At 49.1% G+C, this 19683-nt stretch overlaps 1 protein-coding gene and 1 pseudogene across 2 annotated transcripts in view; both read right to left on the bottom strand.

Annotated features, from left to right (window-relative positions):
* Positions 1 to 19683, bottom strand: part of MTOR (mechanistic target of rapamycin kinase) — an 865133-nt gene that overhangs the window by 133267 nt on the left and 712183 nt on the right. For both annotated transcript variants that reach the window (XM_078642233.1, XM_078642234.1), the window contains 3 exons: positions 2774 to 2896; positions 2130 to 2312; positions 1721 to 1855 (listed from right to left, as the gene is read on the bottom strand). In XM_078642233.1, the coding sequence (XP_078498359.1) occupies positions 1721 to 1855; positions 2130 to 2312; positions 2774 to 2896 (441 nt within the window). The remainder of the gene's footprint in view (positions 1 to 1720; positions 1856 to 2129; positions 2313 to 2773; positions 2897 to 19683) is intronic.
* LOC144756444 (uncharacterized) lies at positions 3032 to 18563 on the bottom strand (annotated as a pseudogene).

Raw genomic sequence — 19683 nt, 5'->3', positions numbered from 1 at the left:
TTATTTTACTTCTCCTAAACGGAACCATTGATATCAGATAGTGCACAGGTGAAGCCAGCAGATCTCAAAGACATCTCCCTCAACTGAGGTTTACTAGGACTCAAAGAAGGCTCCAGAATGTTTATTATCTCACACCCTCTAAGCACCTCAGTACATGGTCCTTCATATTCCCAATTCAGCTGTTTACTGGGGTAACTGGATGAATCAGGATAAAAAGGTCCGAAATAGATCTGTGAATTAAGTGTATTTCACCCAGAGACTCTACATTCTGAAAACAAGAAGAGTATCAGGTGAAATGCTGTCTATGAAATGAGGAGTAATCAGTGGAATCATGATCAAACTTATCAACCGCTCCGATAATTCATAATTTCAAACAGGACCTGCAGGACCCTACATAAAATATGCGGTAACTTCACCCCATCCCCTGTAGTTTTCGGGCATAAGTATACTCTAAATAGGCATAAGACCCTTAATGCTGTAATTGACGTTGGCTGACATTACTCTAACACATGGTGGTTGGGCAGCAAAGGATGCAGAGGGCACAACGTTTATTTTTCCCGGACACAAAATGAGGACTGCATCCGAAGTGAAGGTATGTTGGGTTTTGTAGGGAAGGCATTTTTGGTTGAGAGAGAAAAAAAAGAAACATGGAAAATGCTCCCCAAACACTTGTCAGGAATAGGCAGCACTAAAATATGTTTATTGGTGAGGAAAGTAAGAATTTGATTAGAATTAGTCAACAAATCTGGTAAATGGGCAGAGCTTGGTATTTAGTGGTCATGAAACTGTAGACTAGAAAAATTAACTAAGTGTTAACTGCCAAAGTTGTGCCCTCTGGGACAGAAGTGGCAGAATAGCAGTGAAGAATTTCCAAAACTGTTCACTATGGCGTGTCAATTTTTGAGCTCAATCGGCCATCTTTACAAAACAAATATATAAATAAAATATATATACACACACACATTCATAAATACCCACACAAGTTTATCTTGGAAAGTATTCTACCCTTGGGGGCAGTGTTGCAAAATAGAGATGTTCCTAAGTGTTTGTTGTTGAGGATTTCACCACCATACCAGTACACGGGCATGAATAAAGAAGCAACCCGTTAGAAAGTGTCTACCCATCATCCTCCCTTAACTTCGGTTTACTATTCCACAGGAAGATTCAAGACCTTTCACAATTTTAATGACTGCCCCATCTGCTTGGTTGACGGATGTATGTTGTTAGTCCCTGTACCAAATAGAAGTGACAGGTTGGTGCAATAGAAAAAAAGATATTGGCAAGCTTGAGAATTTTCGGATCACCTTCTGGGGAAGACAGGTACCCGAGAAAAAGGGTCAGCCTGCTGCAGAAGATGGGGATAGCCTGCTGGAAGAGTAGATGGGCTGCTCACTGTATGTTAAAGGTAGAGGGAGGACTCGCTGGACCAGACAGAGACTGCCCACTACAGGAGCCAGATGGCCTGATGGAGGCATAAAATCCCCCGCAGAGGAGTCAGGGAGCACCAACCTGAAGACGTGCACACCAATGGAGATAAGAAGCCCATATCAGAGGAAACAGAAGCGATACGCCAGAAGACATAGACACATGAGGAGACAGAAAACACTGGAAAGCTAATGCTCTGTTGAGCATAGAGGTACCCGCAGCGAAAGGATTTCTGGATAGAATTCCTCTGCAAGTGCTTGCTCTAGGTGCCTCGTATGGCTGTTCGCTCACTCACCTGAGGCAGCTGCTTGGATATGCGCCTGAACACGTGATAATACAAGTCCCAGGCCTGTGTGAGATCTTTCACGTTGCCCGATTTCATATACTTCCGACACCATTCCTGAGCTTCCATCAGATCTCGTCCATATGCCTGTGGAAGGAAGAGGTGGTAACAAAGTCACAGTTAGGCAGCTAGGTGTACCAAAGTGATGCAAGACTCCAGAATATTTGACTACCTCCACTCCCAGGCTCCTTCTCTTCCCCGTCTTAAATTCGGTGCTGTTAAGAGCCAACTTGCATGATTTAAGTCCATATCTCCATGACTAACAAGGGGCTTAACTTCACAGATACGACGGCTATCTATCAAGTCTTTAATGCATGATGACACCTAGATGTATTAGCGTTAAATAAGTCACAAATAATACCTGATTAAAGGAAGTTTCTTTCAAAGTCTGTGGGCCACGCTCCATCATGGCATGCAAGGGCTCGAGTACAGCAAACATTCCCTTCACGTTCCTCTCTCCAAAGTAAAGACGCGAAGCTTCCTCCAGACCCTCATGCCACATCTCATGCCACAGGATGGCCACACGAATCAGCTCCTCGCTCACCTGCAGTAGAAACAGAACACTCAGTTCCTTTGCAAACACAAAATGAAAGAATGCCCTCATCTTGGTCACTCTCCTGTAAAGACCTGTAAAGAGTCATCCACCCTTTCTGGACAATAAAGCATGCTGTGACTCAAAGACTAGTTACAATTCGCCAATAATGGTTAAGGCCAGTGAGAAATAACCCACAGGTATCTAATTTGCAGACAGACCCACACATACTCACAGGTTCAACAAGAGAAAACTGTGTACCATGTAAACCCATGGGAAACTGATTATCACTATGCAGACACAGACAGACACATGCATGCACAAGAACACGTGAATGCAAGTGTGTACACAAAGATGCACATTGATACAAATGCATGCACACATGCACCCCATCCAAACAAACAGTATGGTCAACCACCCCTTCTGATCATTTGCTGCACAGGAATGTTATCACTTGTATACATAAAGCTCACCATGATAGCCTGCTGCACCAGTGCATTGCAGTGTTCACACATGTTCTTCAGGATTTTGTTAGCAGCATTGTGACGGGCAGTAGTGGTGGATTTGGATGCCACCGTCAGTGGATAAATCAGAGACTACCGAGAGAAAAAAAAACAAGAGTCTGAATCAACATTGGTCCCAATAAACATCAATATTGCACACCCAAAAATGGAGGTAAGTAGTTTAAGAACTGATGTCCAACAGTAGGCATACCAAAACGATAATGATAACTACATTTTGCCAGCATTGGTATCATAGGTAGAATCAGATGCTTTGAATGGTAAAAAAAAGTATTAGGATGAGAAACCCACACCCACCATAGCAATACGTGTCTGAACCCAACAGACAACAGTGAGGAAAAGGGAGAGATACCCTCACCATGTTGGGGAAAAGTTGTTTCAAACCTCAATCCAACTGAGCCAGGGGTGCTGTAGATGTAAATGTTGTTCACCCTCCTGCCCCCAAGTGTTTGGCTAGTAGTATGAAGAAGCTTGAAAAAATCCTGGGCACACGTATAAACTTAAAAGTTAATACAATTATGAGAAGTGATATAGTCGACACCGGTGGATTTCTTAAGGAACATGTTCATAAAAAAACAACGTGTACCAAAATGAGGAGCACTGAGTAGAGTCCAGGTATCCCTTACTAGTGTACAGGGTCTTGCATTAACAATCCCAAGGTGCTCTATTGGTGGTAAAGTAGCCTTCAGCTTATCAGAGGGGAGTATTAGGCATTTATTGCACACACAGTCAATAAATGAGAGACACACTCAATCAGGAAATCTAACAGCAATTTAGAAAATAACAGGTTTTTATATTAATTTAGACAACAAGATATTTCAGATTAGGTAGGTACTTTTCGAGTTAACGATTTTCAGAAACACAGAAAATACAGCTGTTAGATATGAGACATGAGCCTCAGACGTGGTAATGTAATCCTAGATTAGAAACATACAGTGCATAGGGATCTTAGATTCTAGGTACAGTAGGATTGGTTTTCTGGACTTAAGATAAGTAGGAGCCAATGTCATTACTACCACCAGCCGTTTCGGTTTACCTGACCTGGTGTGTCTGGTGCAGAGGTGCTGGTCGTAAGGGTAGCCACGGACGCTACCACCAAAGTCAATGCGAAAACCTGTAACTAGTAAAAGGCTGCAAGTGGGGACAGGGGCACAAGTCTGGCAGAACCCAGAGGGAGGCTTGGCTCCTGAGGAGCTCTAGTGCAAGGGTGCACCGTCGGTAGGCACGGACTTGGGCTATGTGGCTTGGGTGCAGAGGTGTTTTGTCAGGCGGATCGCTTGAGCTGGAGATGGGAACAAAACAGGACAAAAGCCACACTCGACAATGGCCTTCTTGGTGCTGATGTCCCATGTCGGTAGGTCCGTCTTGGTGGGTGGTGGTGTCCGGGCTGGATACTAAACAAGCTGTGGATGCAGCAAGGAGTCCAGTACCCCAGGTATTGGTGCACAGGGGGTTCTGGCCTCTCCAAACTTGGTAGGGAGATGGATTTGACCTCCAGGAGCACGGAGACCTCCCCCTGGGATGCTGCTTCCTTGGTGGACCCAGGGGTCAGCAGAATAGAGGCTCCTCATATTCAAGGAATATGCTGGCTGGTTGGCGAAGTGCTTGTAGTTCTCTGAGGCTTTTGGAGGATGCACAGCTGTAGGACAAGTCGGGACTTTGCAACTGTTGGGCCAGGAACAGGGTTTGGCGCCAAGTCTTCAGTATTGTCCTTCTTCTTTAGTGAGGAGAGGAATATGCTACTTACCAGTATGCATCTGTTCTTGGCATGTAGGGCTGCTGACATTCATATCTTAGCATAGATCGCCTAGATCGCCTAGATTTTTCGCCATTGTGGCAGAGATGGGAGTATAGCAAAGTAAGAGATGGCCATGCAAAAGAGAATATCGCAAGAGAGAATACTGCAGCTGCAACAGGCACCGGGGAGGAGGGTGGGCGATATGAATGTCAGCAGCCCTACATGCCAAGAACAGATGCATACTGGTAAGTAGCATATTCCGTTCGAGGCATGTGGGCTGCTGAATTAATATCTTGTGCATAGACTGTATAGCAGTGTCTCCTCTAGCGGTGGTCACCTGTACCAGCTGCAGCAGTCTGAAAAAGAGTTTTAAGGACAGCCTGGCCTACAGAAGCTTGCTGCTTTGATTGCACGTCTACACAATAGTGTTTAGTGAAAGTGTGTCATCCTGTGGATGTGGATCCTCTGGTTCATTAAAGTCATCTTGAGGATCTTCCCCCATGTAATCGTCATCATTATAGTCAGAATGTGTAGGGGAGTAGGGCACAAAAGGCATATTGGGATAGAAAGGAGGAGGAGTAAAGGGCCTAGAGGGAGAAGTCCCAAAGTCCTTTTTCTTCGGAGGAACAGGGGAAGGAGTGTCTGTGTCCAATGGTCTCTTTTTCCGCTAATAAACTGTAACTTTGCCAGTCTCAGGGTTTATATACAGTTTAGATTGTTCCTCTGATTCCAGATCGGGATGGAAGAGTTCTTCTTCCACTGTCTGTGTGTTTGGCGCCGATGTTTTTGGCTTACTGACTTGTTTTTGACTTTTTGGCTCGAGGGCCTTTGGTTGTGGAGTCTTTTTCGGCTCGACCATTGCTTTGGGGACGGTAACCTTTTTCGGTTCGACGTCTTTTGTTGGTTTAGCTGTCTTTTTCAGCTCGCCGGCTGTCTTTGGGTCAACGCCCTGTTTCACAACGACTGAAGCTTTTGGTTCTATACACTTTTTATGCTCGACAGCTTTCTTAGGCTCAATGTTTTTTGTCGACTCGATGACTTTTTTCGGTCGACGGGTTTTGTAGTGTGATCCTGTTTTTGTTGATCTCCACTCTTTTTAGGATCAACGGCCTTCTTTGGGTCATGTGTTCCTTTTGGATCGACGACCCGCTTTGGTTTGAGGCTTTTCTTCGGCTCGATGGCCTTCGGCTCGATAACCTTTTTGGGTTGGGCGACCTTCTTTGGTTCGACCACCTTCTTCGGCTCGACGACTTTTGGCTCAACGCCTTTCTTCGGTTCGACGACCTTTGGCTCTACGGCCTTCTTCGGTTCGACGACCTTCGGTTTGACGACCCTCTTGAGTTCGACAACCTTCTTGGGGAGAACGTTACTTGGACCTGGGCTATCGGAAGGCTTTGTTTTTGGCTTCGGAGCCGAGCCGGAAGGCGGGGCTTCTGAAGGAGCTTGTCGATCTCGGCTAAGGCCTTTAGGCGATGCTTCGACCGGAGCCTTCGGTTTCAGGATAAGCGGCGTTGGGGGCTGTGTACTTACGATTTGCCCCGATGGGATCTCGTCGGCTTCTGGTAGGTCGTGTTCATCATCGAAGATGTTCTCAGTTTCCGGTCACTGCATCTCTTGCCTAGCGGCCTGTCGAATCCGGATGGTCTTCTTCGAACGGAATTGGGCACAAGCTGGGCAATTTTCTTCGTTGTGCTCTGGTGACAAGCACTTGTTGCATACTGTATGTTTGTCAGTATGCGGGAATTTGGAGTGGCATTGTGTGCACCTTTGAACAGACTCCTTTCCATCGACAGCAGGCCAAAGTGGCGTCGAAAGGCCCAACGGCCCGCGTCGACGACCGGATCAAGATGGAAAGTTTGGTCGAGTCAAGAAGTACCGAGCGAGAACAATACCGTCGAAGGCCTTTTGGTCTTTTAATGAAGTTTAGTTTCGGTTCCGAAGTTGGAGTAGAGGAATAACATCCGAACCCAATGGCGGAGAAAAACAATCTGAGGATGGAGAAGATGCCCATGCGCACTGTAGTCCAGGGGAGGAGTCACCTATCTTATGATACTTCGAAGACTCTTCGAGGACAACAAGGTGCAATCATCTGGACCCAACACTAGGCGGCGATCAATGCACAAGATATGAATTCAGCAGCCCACATGCCTCGAACATCTGAGTTTCTGGTGCCGGGGGGGGGGGGCACCCAAATACTCCATTGAGGGGTGTTAAGGGGAGTGAAAGGCAATAACTAATGGTCTACTTACCCTGGGGGTCATTATATCCCCAATATGACAACTTCCTGTGGGGAGTGGGCATAACCCTGTCCCAGAGATCTTAATTTTACCAAAGAAAAGATGGTGGAATCCTTCTTTTGTGAAGCACATCAACCAGCCCACCTTAGGAATGACTAGCCTTATGGTACAACATGCCTACTGGCATTGCTCATTTCCCACCTGTTCTGGTGCCAAATTGGCCTTAGGGCAGGGGGTGGCATCTCCCAGGTTTAGTGGAACTCGGGTTCACATATCAAAAGTAGCAGGAATTTGAAGTCCCTGGCTCTGAAGAACAAGTTACTTACCTTTGGTAACGATATATCTGTGAGAAACATTAGTTAGTGATAGATTAACTCCAGGCGTCAGACTTGATCCGGAAAATTTTCGGCAACAGTACCCCTGTGCGTCGGTAGGCGTCGTCGTGCGGCCCCGTGTACGTCGTTGGCGTCGTAGTCACCGAGATTACATCGCTGGAGCTACTTAGACGCACTGACGTGTTCTGTACATGACTTTCCGCGCCAGGAATGCAGAGCCATGCAAGATACTGACCACTGGTGCATTGAAACTAGGGCCCTGAAAGGGTTGACCTAAACCCTAGAAATCAGTTCACAGAACGGGGAGGATGGATGGGGCGGAAAGGAATCTATCACTAACTAATGTTTCTTACAGATATACTGTTACCGAAGGTAAGTACCTTGTTCATCTGAAATTAACATGTTCGTGATAGTTTCTTTACCTTGGAATAGATACCCCAGCCATACCCCAGCCATACCAACCCCGGTGGTGGATCTGCAAACCAAGATCACACCAGAAAGTCACTGAGAACAGAAAGGCCAAAGAAGCCGTCGTCCAGACTTGACTGTCAAGGCAATAATGCTTAGTAAAAGTGTGCACCAATATGAATGTCAGCAACCCTACATGCCAAGAACAGATGCATACTGGTAAGTAGCATTTTCCGTTCGAGGCATGTGGGCTGCTGAATTCATATCTTAGCATAGACTTTATAGCAGTTTCTCCTCTAGCGGTGGTCGCCTGTACCAGCTGCAGTGGTTTGAAAAAGAGTTTTAAGGACAGCCTGGCCTACTGCCGCTTGTTGCTTAGCTTGCACGTCAACACAGTAGTGTTTAGTGAAGGTGTGTATGGTAGACCATGTAGCTGCCCTACATATGTCTTCTAAGGGAATATTTCCTAGGAAAGCCATGGATACCCCCATTTTGCGCGTTGAGTGGGCTTTTGGGGGAACTTTTAAAGTGTACTTTGCCTTTTGATAGCATATTTGAATGCATTTAACTATCCATCTGGCTATTCCTGTCTTAGAAATGGGATTACCCTTATGTTGTGGAGAAAAAGCACCAAAAAGTTGCTTTGTTTTTCTGAATGATTTAGTTCTGTCCACGTAATATAGCAGAGCTCTTTTGACATCTAGTGTGTGTAGGGCTCTTTCAGCTACCGACTGCGGGTTTTGAAAGAAAACTGGCAATTCTATGGACTGAATGATGTGGAAAGTGGATATAACTTTTGGCATGAATTTAGGGTTAGTACGAGGCACCACTTTATTTTGGTGTATTTGCATGAAGGGTTCCTGAATGGTTAATGCCTGTAGCTCAGTCACTCGTCTGAGGGAGGTAATGGCAATTAAAAATGCCACTTTCCATGTTAAGAATTGTAGTTCACATGAGTGGAGTGGTTCGAAAGGTGGCCCTATGAGTCTGGTTAGTACTACGTTTAAGTTCCAGACTGGTGAAGGTGGATGCTTTGGAGGGATAATTCTTTTACGTCCTTCCATAAAAGCTTTGATAGGTGGTATTCTGAACAGGGACACGTGTTGCCTGTTTTGAAGATATGCTGCTATAGCAGCAAGTTGTAGCCTTATGGTTGAGTATGCTAGATTACATCTTTGAAGATGTAGCAAGTAACAGATTATGTTTTGGATGGAGGCATCTAATGGATTGATTTGGTTGTTATTGCAATAGATTACAAATCTTTTCCATTTAGCTGCGTAGCAAGCTCTAGTAGTGGGGCGCCTTGCTTCTTTGATAATGTTCATGCAGTCTGGAGGCAAGTTAAGGTATCCGAACTCTAAGACCTCAGGAGCCAGATCGCTAGGTTCATCTGATTGGGATCAGGGTGCCTGATTTCACCATGGTTCTGTGTTAGCAATTGTGGCGACAGGCGCAGTCTTTGGTGTGGGACTAGGAGTAGTTTCTGTTCTGTAACTCCAGTTCTGTAGTAGGGGTATCTCTGTTATAGTCATAATCTAGTGAATAGTCCCGCCCATGTGCGTGGACCCCGGCAATCAAAAATAATCTCTTAAGTTGTCAAAAAATTGCAGAACTGCAAAGACACTTAAGAGAAAATTTAAAGACAAATAATGCAGCCTATATCCACAGGCTACACTGTCCAGTACTTCAACTAGAAATTCCACCAAAAATCCACAAACAGCAAAGCCTGTCCAGATTTCCCATGCTTTTACTGCAAAAAAAACCCTCAGAATGATAGAGAGGAAGGCCTGGACAGACAAGCCCCATAGGCTGCCATTATGTGGTTTAAACAGGATACTGTGCCTTTAAGGAAACCTTCTAGAACCTTCTCCCAGTATCCCAGAATGCATAGCAGGTCCCACTGACTTCAGTTCTTTTTGAAGGCGTAAAAACGCCAGACCTGTAGCATTATTTACATGAACAATTCTCCACCGGGGAGGAGGGCGGGCGCTTATGACTATAACAGAGATACCCCTACTACAGAACTGGAGTTACAGAACAGAAACTACTCCTTCTGTAGTAGGGGATCTCTGTGTATAGTCATAATCTAGTGAATAGAATGGCAAGCCCATCCCCACACCAAAGCGGCGGTGGAGAAAGAACATAACGCCACTACTGTGCGAACAAATTCCGCAGCGAAGCCTGCCCAACCTGAGCGTCTGCCCTGGCATCAGAGTCCAGGCAGTAATGCTTAGCAAAGGTATGAACCGACTTCCAAGTGGCGGCCTTGCAGATTTCTGCAATCGGCACATTACGGAGCAAGGCTGTCGTGGCAGCTTTGCCCCTGGTGGAATGAGCCTTAGGCTTACCTCCTAAGGTCTTATTAGCTTTTTGGTAACACAATTGAATGCAGGACACAATCCACCTAGAAATGGACTGTTTAGAGGTAGCAAGACCCGTCCTGACTGATCCATAATTGACAAACAATTGGTCTGACCTACGAATATCTTTGGTCTTATCCAGATAAAATTTCAACACCCTCCTAACATCCAGGAAATGCAAAGATCGTTCCGCCGGAGAGGAAGGATTCTGAAAAAACGTAGGTAAAGTTATGGTCTGGTTGACATGAAAATCAGAAATAACCTTGGGAAGAAATTTAGGGTGAGTACGCATCACAACCTTAGCAGCATGAAACACAGTATAAGGTTCAGTACAACACAACGCCTGAATTTCACTCACCCTGCGGGCCGATGTAATGGCCACGAGGAACGCCGCCTTCCAGGACAGGTGCTGCAACGAAGCCTTGTCAATGGGTTCAAAAGGCTCCTTCATCAATCTGGACAGCACCACATTCAATTCCCATGAAGGCGAGGGAAGCCTGACAGGAGGGAACACCTTCTTCAATCCTTCCAGAAAGTCTTTGATCACAGGGATCTGGAAAAAAGAAGTCTGTGAAGGGCATTTCCTGTAGGCAGTCAACGCAGCAAGATGAACCCTAATAGAATGAACATTAAGGCCAGACTGCGCCAAATGTAAAAGGTAAGGAAGAATGACATCTTCCTTGCAGGTTGTAGGGTCATGGTTCCTAGACTGGCACCAGATACAAAACCTCTTCCACTTGTAAGCATATGAAGTCCTAGTGGAAGGTCTCTTAGACTCCTTCAGTATGTCCATGCAATCTTCGGGCAGATTCAGATGTCCATACTGCACTATCTCAGGAGCCATGCCGCCAAACTCAAAGACGAGAGGCTGGGATGTAACATCCGCCCCCCGAACTTCGTGAGAAGGTCCGGCCTGCACGGCAACCGAATGTGAGGAAGGAGAGATCGGTGAAGCAGGTCCGTGAACCACCACTGCCTGGGCCACTCCGGGGCAATGAGAATCATCCGAGCCCTGGACCGGGCCAGCTTGATGAGTACCGCCGGAATCAGGGGAATGGGTGGAAAAGCGTACAGAAAGCTGTTCGACCAGCTGATCCATAGCGCATTCCCCAGCGACCCCGGCTGGTAGTACCTGGAGGCGAAGTCTCGGCATTTGCTGTTTTCGGCGGTGGCGAACAGATCTACGTCTGGAGTTCCCCACCTTGCGAAGACTTCTCCCAGTACTTCGTCGTTTATGACCCATTCGTGGTTTTCCTGAATGAGTCTGCTGAGTTCGTCCGCCTGAACATTCTGCACACCTGGCAGATGGGCAGCCGTTATCGTCAGTCCTCTGGCCAGGAGCCAGTGCCAGATCGCCTGCGCCTCCTGTGACAGAGTGCGAGATCTCGAGCCCCCCTGCTTGTTGAGGTAGTACATCGTGGTAGTGTTGTCCGTTTGCACAAGCAGGGAGCTGGTCTGGAAGGACGGAAGAAAGGCCTTCAGTGCCAAGTGAACAGCTCTGAGTTCCAGGAAGTTGATGTGATAAGTGGCCTCCACCGGAGACCACGTTCCCTGAATCTGCAGAGTCCCGGAGTGCGCTCCCCATCCCAGGAGAGAAGCATCCGTCACGACAGTCTGCGTGGGAATGTCCTTGTGAAAAGGAACCCCTCTGAGGAGATTCTCCGCCGAACACCACCACTTCAGAGACTGAAGAGCATGCAGAGACAGTCGTATCCTGTCGTCCCAGGATCCTTTCCTCTGATCCCACTGGTCCTCCAAGCACTCCTGCAGCGGTCTCATGTGCAGACGTGCGTGCGGCGTCAGGAAGATACAAGAGGCCATCGAACCCAGTAGAGAAGACACCGTCCTCACTGTCGTAGATGGAGTCGACATAAGAGCCTGAGCCTTCCGAAGGAGAGATAATCGTCGCTCTTCCGAAGGAGACACGCTTGCTGACAGCGTATCGATGGAGGCTCCCAAGTACTGTATGCACTGGACCGGAGTCGGGACCGACTTGGCCATGTTGATGTGCAACCCCAGCTTGTCCAAGAGAACGCACGTCTTCTGGAAGTGTGCTCGCGCTTCCGAGAAGGAGGATGCCTTGATCAACCAATCGTCCAGGGACGGGTAGACAAACACCTTGTTCTTCCGCAGGTGCGCTGCCACCACCGCCATGCACTTCGAGAACGTTCTCGGCGCAGACTTCAGTCCGAATGGGAGTACTGTGTATCGATAGTGATTGGTGCCGACTTGGAACCGCAGGAACTTCCTGTGTTTGCGTGCAATGGGCACATGGAAGTATGCATCCTGTAGGTCTATGGCACAGAGCCAATCCCCCTGTTGCAACTGAGGATAAATCTGATGCAATGACAGCATGCGAAACTTTTCCCTGCGAATCCACTTGTTTGCCTGTCGCAAGTCCAGAATGGGCCTGAACTCGTTCTTGTCCTTCTTGCGAACCAGGAAGAACCGGGAGTACAGGCCTCTTCCTCTCTGGGACAGAGGCACGTCTTCTATCGCCCTTTTCCTTAACAGGGTATCGGCCTCCACCTGGAGCTCTAGCAGCTGAAACCGCGAGCTGACCGGAGGAATCGATGGAGGCGGGCTGGTGAACCGAAGACTGTATCCATTGCAAACAATATTCAGCACCCACTTGTCCTGAGTAATTTTTCTCCACTCTACCGGAGTGGGTAACGGATCCGGGGGAAGTAAGTTCCTAGGGCCTAGACCCGGCCTGGCCCTTGGGCGCCGGAGCCGACTGCTGGCCTCCCCTGCCCCTCTGGCGCTTCTGGAACGGCTTACGGAACTGCTGTTGCTGTTGCGAATGTCCCGAAGCCTGGCCACGTCCACGGCCTTGTCCACCGGACCGCCGTTGGAAAGGGCGGTACGGCTTCTTCGTCTCCTTAGGCTTCTCGAGACCCACCGCCGTGAGCGTCTCGGCCTCCGCTTTCATGCGGGCCATCTCGTCGTCCGCATGCTGCCCAAAAAGAGACTTGCCGGAGAACGGCAGGTTGGCCACCCTCTGCTGTGCGTCCGGTTTCAGGGACGTAAGACGGAGCCAGGCGTGACGTCTCTGGTTGACCCCATGGCAAAACCCATGAGCAGCCAACAGGGAAGAGTCCGCTGCCGCACTGATGATCTGGTTGGCCACCAGCATCCCTTCACTCAGCACTTCCTGAAAATCCTCACGCTGTTCACGAGGCAAGTGCTCCGCAAAACGCTCAAGGGAGTCCCAGAGGGCGCGGGCGTACCGACCCAACAGTGCCGTGGCACTCGCAGCCTTCATGGAGGTGGCGGCTGTTCCACAGACCTTCCTCCCTGCCGAATCCATCCACCTGGACTCCTTATCCGGGAGGACCGTGGATGACGGAGCGGAGGCATGTTGTTTGCGTGCCGCCGTCACAATGACGGAGTCCGGAGGGGGTTCCGCTCTCAGAAACGCCGGATCCGAATCCGGGGCCCGGTACTTTCTCAGCAACCTAGATGGCGCCGCCTTTGCCACCGCTGGGGTGAGGAAAAGATCGATAGCTGGTTCCTCCAGGCCCGGTACCAGAGGCAGGAGAGGGCGAGACAAGTGTTTTTGGTGCAATGTCTCAAAGATCACTGACGTCTTCGGCGTGGGCACCGTCAGGGGTATGCCCAGCTTCGCAGCGCCCCTCAAGAGGACATCCTGGAACGCCACCAGGTCATCAATTGGGGACACCCTCGTATCCGGTGATCCTGACAGGGTAGGGGAACGCTCCCTGGAACCAGAGGATCCCGTGCGGGAGCGAGACTCGCGCCTCCTATGGCGGCGTCTCGACCGCGTGGATGATCTGTGTCGCGACCTGTCCCGCCTCCCAGAGCGAGAGCGAGAGCGAGACCTGCCAGTCCGTGGCCTCCCCACCGGTTTCCGTGGTGGGGTCCCCCTCGGAGCCTCCTTGGGTGCAGGTTTAGGGGTCCCCTTGGGAGGTACAGGCAAAAACGGCAGTGAAGTGGACCTCGGCGGAGGAACCTTCGGCTGCGGTGCCGGCCCACGCGGAGGGACCGGTGGCGGCAGGTCGTCCGCTGGAAGTGGAGGCAGTGTCGGAGGATCCTCTTCAGGCAGATGAGGAGGAGTGACCGCCTTAGGAACAGGTGTATGCGTCGACCGAGGCCGAGAAGGAGTGTACACCGCAGAGTACACCGTGCCCTGTGATCCTTTAGGCGAAGGGGGCTGAGAGCCCGCCCCTTCAGCCGGAGACCGCTTCCTCTTGCGTCCCCCACTGGAAGCAGTGTGACTCCTGGGACTAGAATCCCTCTTGCGACGCTTTGGAGATCCTGACCGACTCCCAGACGTCGACCTCCGTCTGCTCGACGTCGAGCGTCGCTTTTCCGGCGTCGAAGGACGTTTCCTTGACTCCGGCGTCGAACGCCGCCTCCGCGACGTCGACCTCTTCTTCCTCGGCGTCGAACGCCGACCCCTCGACGCCGAACGCCGATCCCTCGACGCCGAACGCCGACTCCTCGACGCCGACCTCTTCCTTCGCGACGTCGCATGCCTCCGCGACGTCGAGCGGTCCTCCCTCGACGACGAGCGTCGCCGCCGTCGTCTGGATGCTCTCGACGTCGAGGATCCCCTCGACGTCGACCGGCAGTGTCGCCTCGACGGCGAGCGCCGATGCCTGCTCCGTCCATGACGTCGGGATGCAGCCCTCGACGTCGACGACGAGGACGACGTCGACGGCGGCTTCGTCAGCGGTGGCTTCGACGTCGAGTCGTCCCGATGTCTCGACCCGGAGCCCCGGGGAGAAGGGGAGCACACCGCCGTCATCCCTCTCGACGTCGACGTCGACGCTGTCGACGTCGACGCTACCGACGTCGACGGAGACCTGGATCGCTTGCTGGGCTTCCTGCCTCTGGGGAGCCCCCCAGAGGCCTCAGCAGAGGCAGAGGGAACCCTCCCTGACTGCCCAGACCCACCTGCAGCCTGCAGGCGCCTCTCCTCAAGGCCAGACAGCCTGATCTTCGCCCTTTCCTTCAGAGTGCGAGTTGTAAACTGCTGGCAGATGACACACTCCTCAGGGACATGATCTTCAGGGAGGCAGACGATGCAGATCTCATGGGGATCACCTCTGGCCTTCTTCCTCTCACATGCTGGACACTTCACAAAGAGTCCAGGCATTTTAGAGCCCTAAAACACCTGAAGCAGCACACAGAAGAGAAGAGAAAACCAAGAGAGTAAACTGCAACACTTTTAGAATACAAAAGTGCCAAAACATGCAATAAACCCTTGAAACAAGGGAGAGCTCAATGCCAGGGTCCTGTAAGCAGGAGCCGGAAAAAAGAACTGAAGTCAGTGGGACCTGCTATGCATTCTGGGATACTGGGAGAAGGTTCTAGAAGGTTTCCTTAAAGGCACAGTATCCTGTTTAAACCACATAATGGCAGCCTATGGGGCTTGTCTGTCCAGGCCTTCCTCTCTATCATTCTGAGGGTTTTTTTTGCAGTAAAAGCATGGGAAATCTGGACAGGCTTTGCTGTTTGTGGATTTTTGGTGGAATTTCTAGTTGAAGTACTGGACAGTGTAGCCTGTGGATATAGGCTGCATTATTTGTCTTTAAATTTTCTCTTAAGTGTCTTTGCAGTTCTGCAATTTTTTGACAACTTAAGAGATTATTTTTGATTGCCGGGGTCCACGCACATGGGCGGGACTATTCACTAGATTATGACTATACACAGAGATCCCCTACTACAGAACTGATAGTTCTAGGAGTGTTGTGTACCATGGCTGTCTTGCCCATGTGGGAGCAACCAGGATCATTGTGAGTGACTGTTGTTTTAGTTTGCGTGCCACTAATGGAATCAGTGGGGTTGGCGGAAAAGCGTATGCAAATCTGCCTGACCAGTTCATCCATATCGCATTGCCCTGTGACGACGGGTGTGGGAACCTGGCGGCAAAGGATTGTCATTTTGAGTTTTCTTTTATGGCAAACAGATCTATCTCTGGTTGTCCCCATTTTTGGAAGAATGGTTGGAGAGCTTGAGGGTGAATCTCCCATTCGTGTATTTGTTGGCTGTGTCGGCTTAGTAGATCTGCGATCTGATTGTCTATTCCTGGGAGGTGTTCTGCTAGGAGAAAGATGTTTTTTGGAATTGCCCACTTCCATATGCTCTGCGCTAGGTGAGACAGCTGTGGAGAGTGTGTCCCTCCCTGTTTTTGAATGTAGTACATGGCTGTCATGTTGTCCGTCCGGATTAACACAGCCTAGTTGTACAAGTATTTCTGGAATGCTTTCATTGCTAGAAATACTGCTAGTAACTCTAAGTGATTTATATGCAATGTTTTTTGTTTGACTGTCCAGAGACCTTGGACTGTGTATTGAAGGAGGTGGGCTCCCTAACCTGTCAGTGATGCGTCCGCAGTTAACACTACTTGTGGAACTGGCTCTTGAAACAGTCGCCCCTTGGAAAGGTTTTGTGGGTTCCACCACTGCAGAGAGTTGTAAGTGCGACTGTCTACCAACACTAGGTCTTTTAGTTGTCCTTGAGCTTGGTTCCACTGTTGTGCTAGGCATTCCGGCAATGGACGCATTTGAAGTCGGGCATGAGGGACAATGAATATGCAGGAGGCCATCATGCCTATAAGCTGCATGAACACTCGAGCTGGCAGGGAAAGTTGTGGCTGAAATGTTTGAATGAGAGACTGTATGTTGGATATCCTGGCTGGATTTGGATATGCCTTCGCCACTGAGGTATCTACTGTTGCTCCCAGATATTGTTGTATGTGGGAGGGTTGCAGATGTGATTTTGGGTAATTTATGGAAAATCCTAGACTGTGCAGAAGCTGGATTGTCTGAGACGTATGGTTTGCACACTGTACGTATGAGTTGGCTTTTATGAGCCAATCGTCCAGGTAGGGGAACACATGGCTGTGTTGCCTTCTGATGTGTGCTGCTACTACTGCTAGGCATTTTGTAAAAACCCTTGGTGCTTGTGAAGAACTTTGAATTGGTAGTGGTGACCCTCTATTGTGAACCTGAGGTATTTCCTGTGAGCTGGATGTATAGGTATGTGAAAGTATGCATCCTTGAGGTCTAATGTAGCGAGGAAGTCGCCTTGCTGGAGTAGCGGGAGTACTTGTTGTAGAGTGATCATATGGAAATGCTCTGAAAGTATATATTGGTTCAGAGGTCTGAGGTCCAATATTGGTCTGAGGGACCCGTCTTTTTTGGGAATAAGGAAGTATAGAGAGTATACCCCTGTGCCCTGGTGTTGAAAAGGGACTGGCTCTATGGATCCCTTTTCTAGCATGGACAGCACCTCTTGTTGCAACAGCGTGATGTGTTCTTTTGACATTGGACAGTGTTTGGGTGGTATGTTGGGTGGAGTAGAAGTGAGTTCCAGGCAGTAACCATACTGGATAATTTGTCTCACCCACCTGTCTGTGGTAATGGCATTCCAGACTGGTAGGAATTGTGGTATTCTGCCTCAGACTGGTGTTAAGTGGTCTGGAGGGTGAGTGAACAAGTCACTGTTTGTTAGTGGTGGAGGCTCTGGTGTTATTATTACCACGTCCTCCGCCTTTGTTATTATTTCCTCTATAGCTTCCTCTGTTGGAGCCTTTATTAAAGGTGCCTTGGGTATTTGTTTTAAATGATGAAGAGGTTTGTGATGTGTTGCCTCTGCCTGAGCCTCGAAAGGAGGAGCGGCGAAAGGAGCCCCTAGACTGTTGGAATTGAAGTGCACCCGTGGACTTTGCGGTGTTAGTGTCTTTCTTCATCTTTTGCTAAGATGGTATCAACTGCTGGGCCGAACAAGAAATCCTGGTTAATGGGTTGATTAAGTATGGTAGACTGTACTTCATTTTTTAAAACTGAAATGCGGAGCCAGGCATGCCGGCGTAGCAACACACTAGTGTTGACAGACCGAGCGGCTGTATCGGCCGCATCAAGGGCGCATTTTATAGATTCGTTACTGATGAATTTCCCTTCTTGAATTAGGTTGTTAGCTTTTGCCTTGTACGGTTCTGGTAGGTGTTGTAATAATCCTTCCAGTTCATCATAGTGTGCTCTGTCATAGCGTGCTAAAAGAGCTTGTGTATTGGCGATTCTCCAGGTATTTGCTGCCTGAAAGGCCACTCTCTTTCCTGAGGCTTCTAAGATTTTTGACTCTTTTTCAGGAGGGGGCATCACCCGTTGTTTGAGAATTCGCCCTTTTTCTGGCGTTAGAAACAACAAGAGAGTCTAGTGGTAACTGAGACTTGATATAAGAGGGGTCTGTAGGGGCTGGTTTATATTTCTTTTCAATTCTTGGATTCAGGACACGCGCTCTGGTTGGGTCTTTAAGGATGTCTGGTGCGTGCTTAAGTACTCCCTTTAGCATAGGGAGTGTGCGTATACTCTTCACTGAGGTTGGGAAGGTATTAAATAGGAAATCCTCCTCTATAGGGTCAGTGTGCATGCTTACACCATGATACTGAGCTGCTCTGTCAACTAGCTGGTTAAAAGCAACCGTGTCGTCAGTAGGGGATGGCTTAGTGGGATATGTGGAGGGATCTGGTATGGGTTGTGTATCATATGGGTCATTAGGGTCATTTTGATCTTCCCATGTGTGATCTTGGTTTCCCTGATCATCAGGGTATATAAAGTCCTGATGAGGGTCTTCACCCATGTCCTCTTCCTCATCATAATGTGGAGTTGTAGGAGAATATGGAACATAAGGCATTTCAGTAGTGAAAGGAGGAGGTGTAAAAGGTCTAGAAGGGGATGTCCCAAAGTCCTTTTTCTTAGGGGGAGCAGGAGAAGGAGCCTCAGTGTCCAGTCTTCTCTTGTTCTTATTGTAGACTGTTATATGTCCTGTATTAGGGTCTATATGCAGTCTATTTTGGTCTGGGCTCACTGGATCAGGGTGAAAAAGTTCTTCTTCCACTGTCCGTGGCTTCGGCGCCGATGTTTTTGGATCGGTCGCTTGCTTGTTTTTATTTTTATCTTGAGCTTTTTTCGGCTTGACCACTCTTGCCGGCTCAACAGCTGTTTTCGGCTCGACGGCCTTGTTGGACTCGACTACCTTCTTATGTTCGACGGTCTTTTTCGGGTCGACAGCCTTTTTCGGCTTGATGTGTTTTTTTGGGTCGACGACCTTCTTCGGTTCGACTGCTTTTTTCGGTTCTACAGCCTTTTTCAGGTCGGAGGCAGTGTTCGGATCGACAACCTTTTCCAGGTCGATTCGTTTTTTCGGCTCGATGACCTTTTTGTGGGTCGACGGTCTTTTTTGGATCGACGCCCTTGTTTGGGTCGACAGTTTTACTTGGATCAACGCCCTTTTTCAGGTCGACAGTCTTTTTCGGCTCGACAACCTTTTTTGGTTGGCCGGTGTTTTTCGGATTGACGACTTTTCTAGTGTTGTGGCCCGTTTTAGGCTGTGGAACAGTCTTTGAGTCTATGGCCTTTTTGGAAAGGGTCTTGATCGGTCCCGGGGTACCGGAAGGCTTGGTAATGGTCTTCGTAGCCGAGCCAGAAGGCGGGGCTTCTGAAGCAATGTTTCGGTCGCGGGTAAGGCCTTTTGGCGATGCTTTGACCGGAGCCTTGTCTGGAGGTGGAGGCAGGGTAGGGGCTTTAGTACTCACGGTTTGCCCCGGTGGGAGGTCTTCATCGGAGTCCGACTGGTCTTCTATGGTGACTAGCTCTAGGTCGGAGTCCGCTGCCTCTGGAAGTTCATGTTCGTCGTCGAAAATGTTTTCCGGTTCAGGTGCCTGTCTTGTCGAGCAGCTCTTCGGTTCCGGATAGTTTTCTTCGACCGGAAGTGAGCACAAGCTGGACAATCTTCCTAGTTGTGATCCGGAGAA

The sequence above is a fragment of the Lissotriton helveticus genome, chromosome 5_1, assembly GCF_964261635.1.
Source record: "Lissotriton helveticus chromosome 5_1, aLisHel1.1, whole genome shotgun sequence".
Classification (NCBI taxonomy): domain Eukaryota; kingdom Metazoa; phylum Chordata; class Amphibia; order Caudata; family Salamandridae; genus Lissotriton; species Lissotriton helveticus.
The sequence above is the reverse complement of the archived record's forward strand: the minus strand, read 5'-3'. Positions and strand labels throughout refer to the sequence as shown.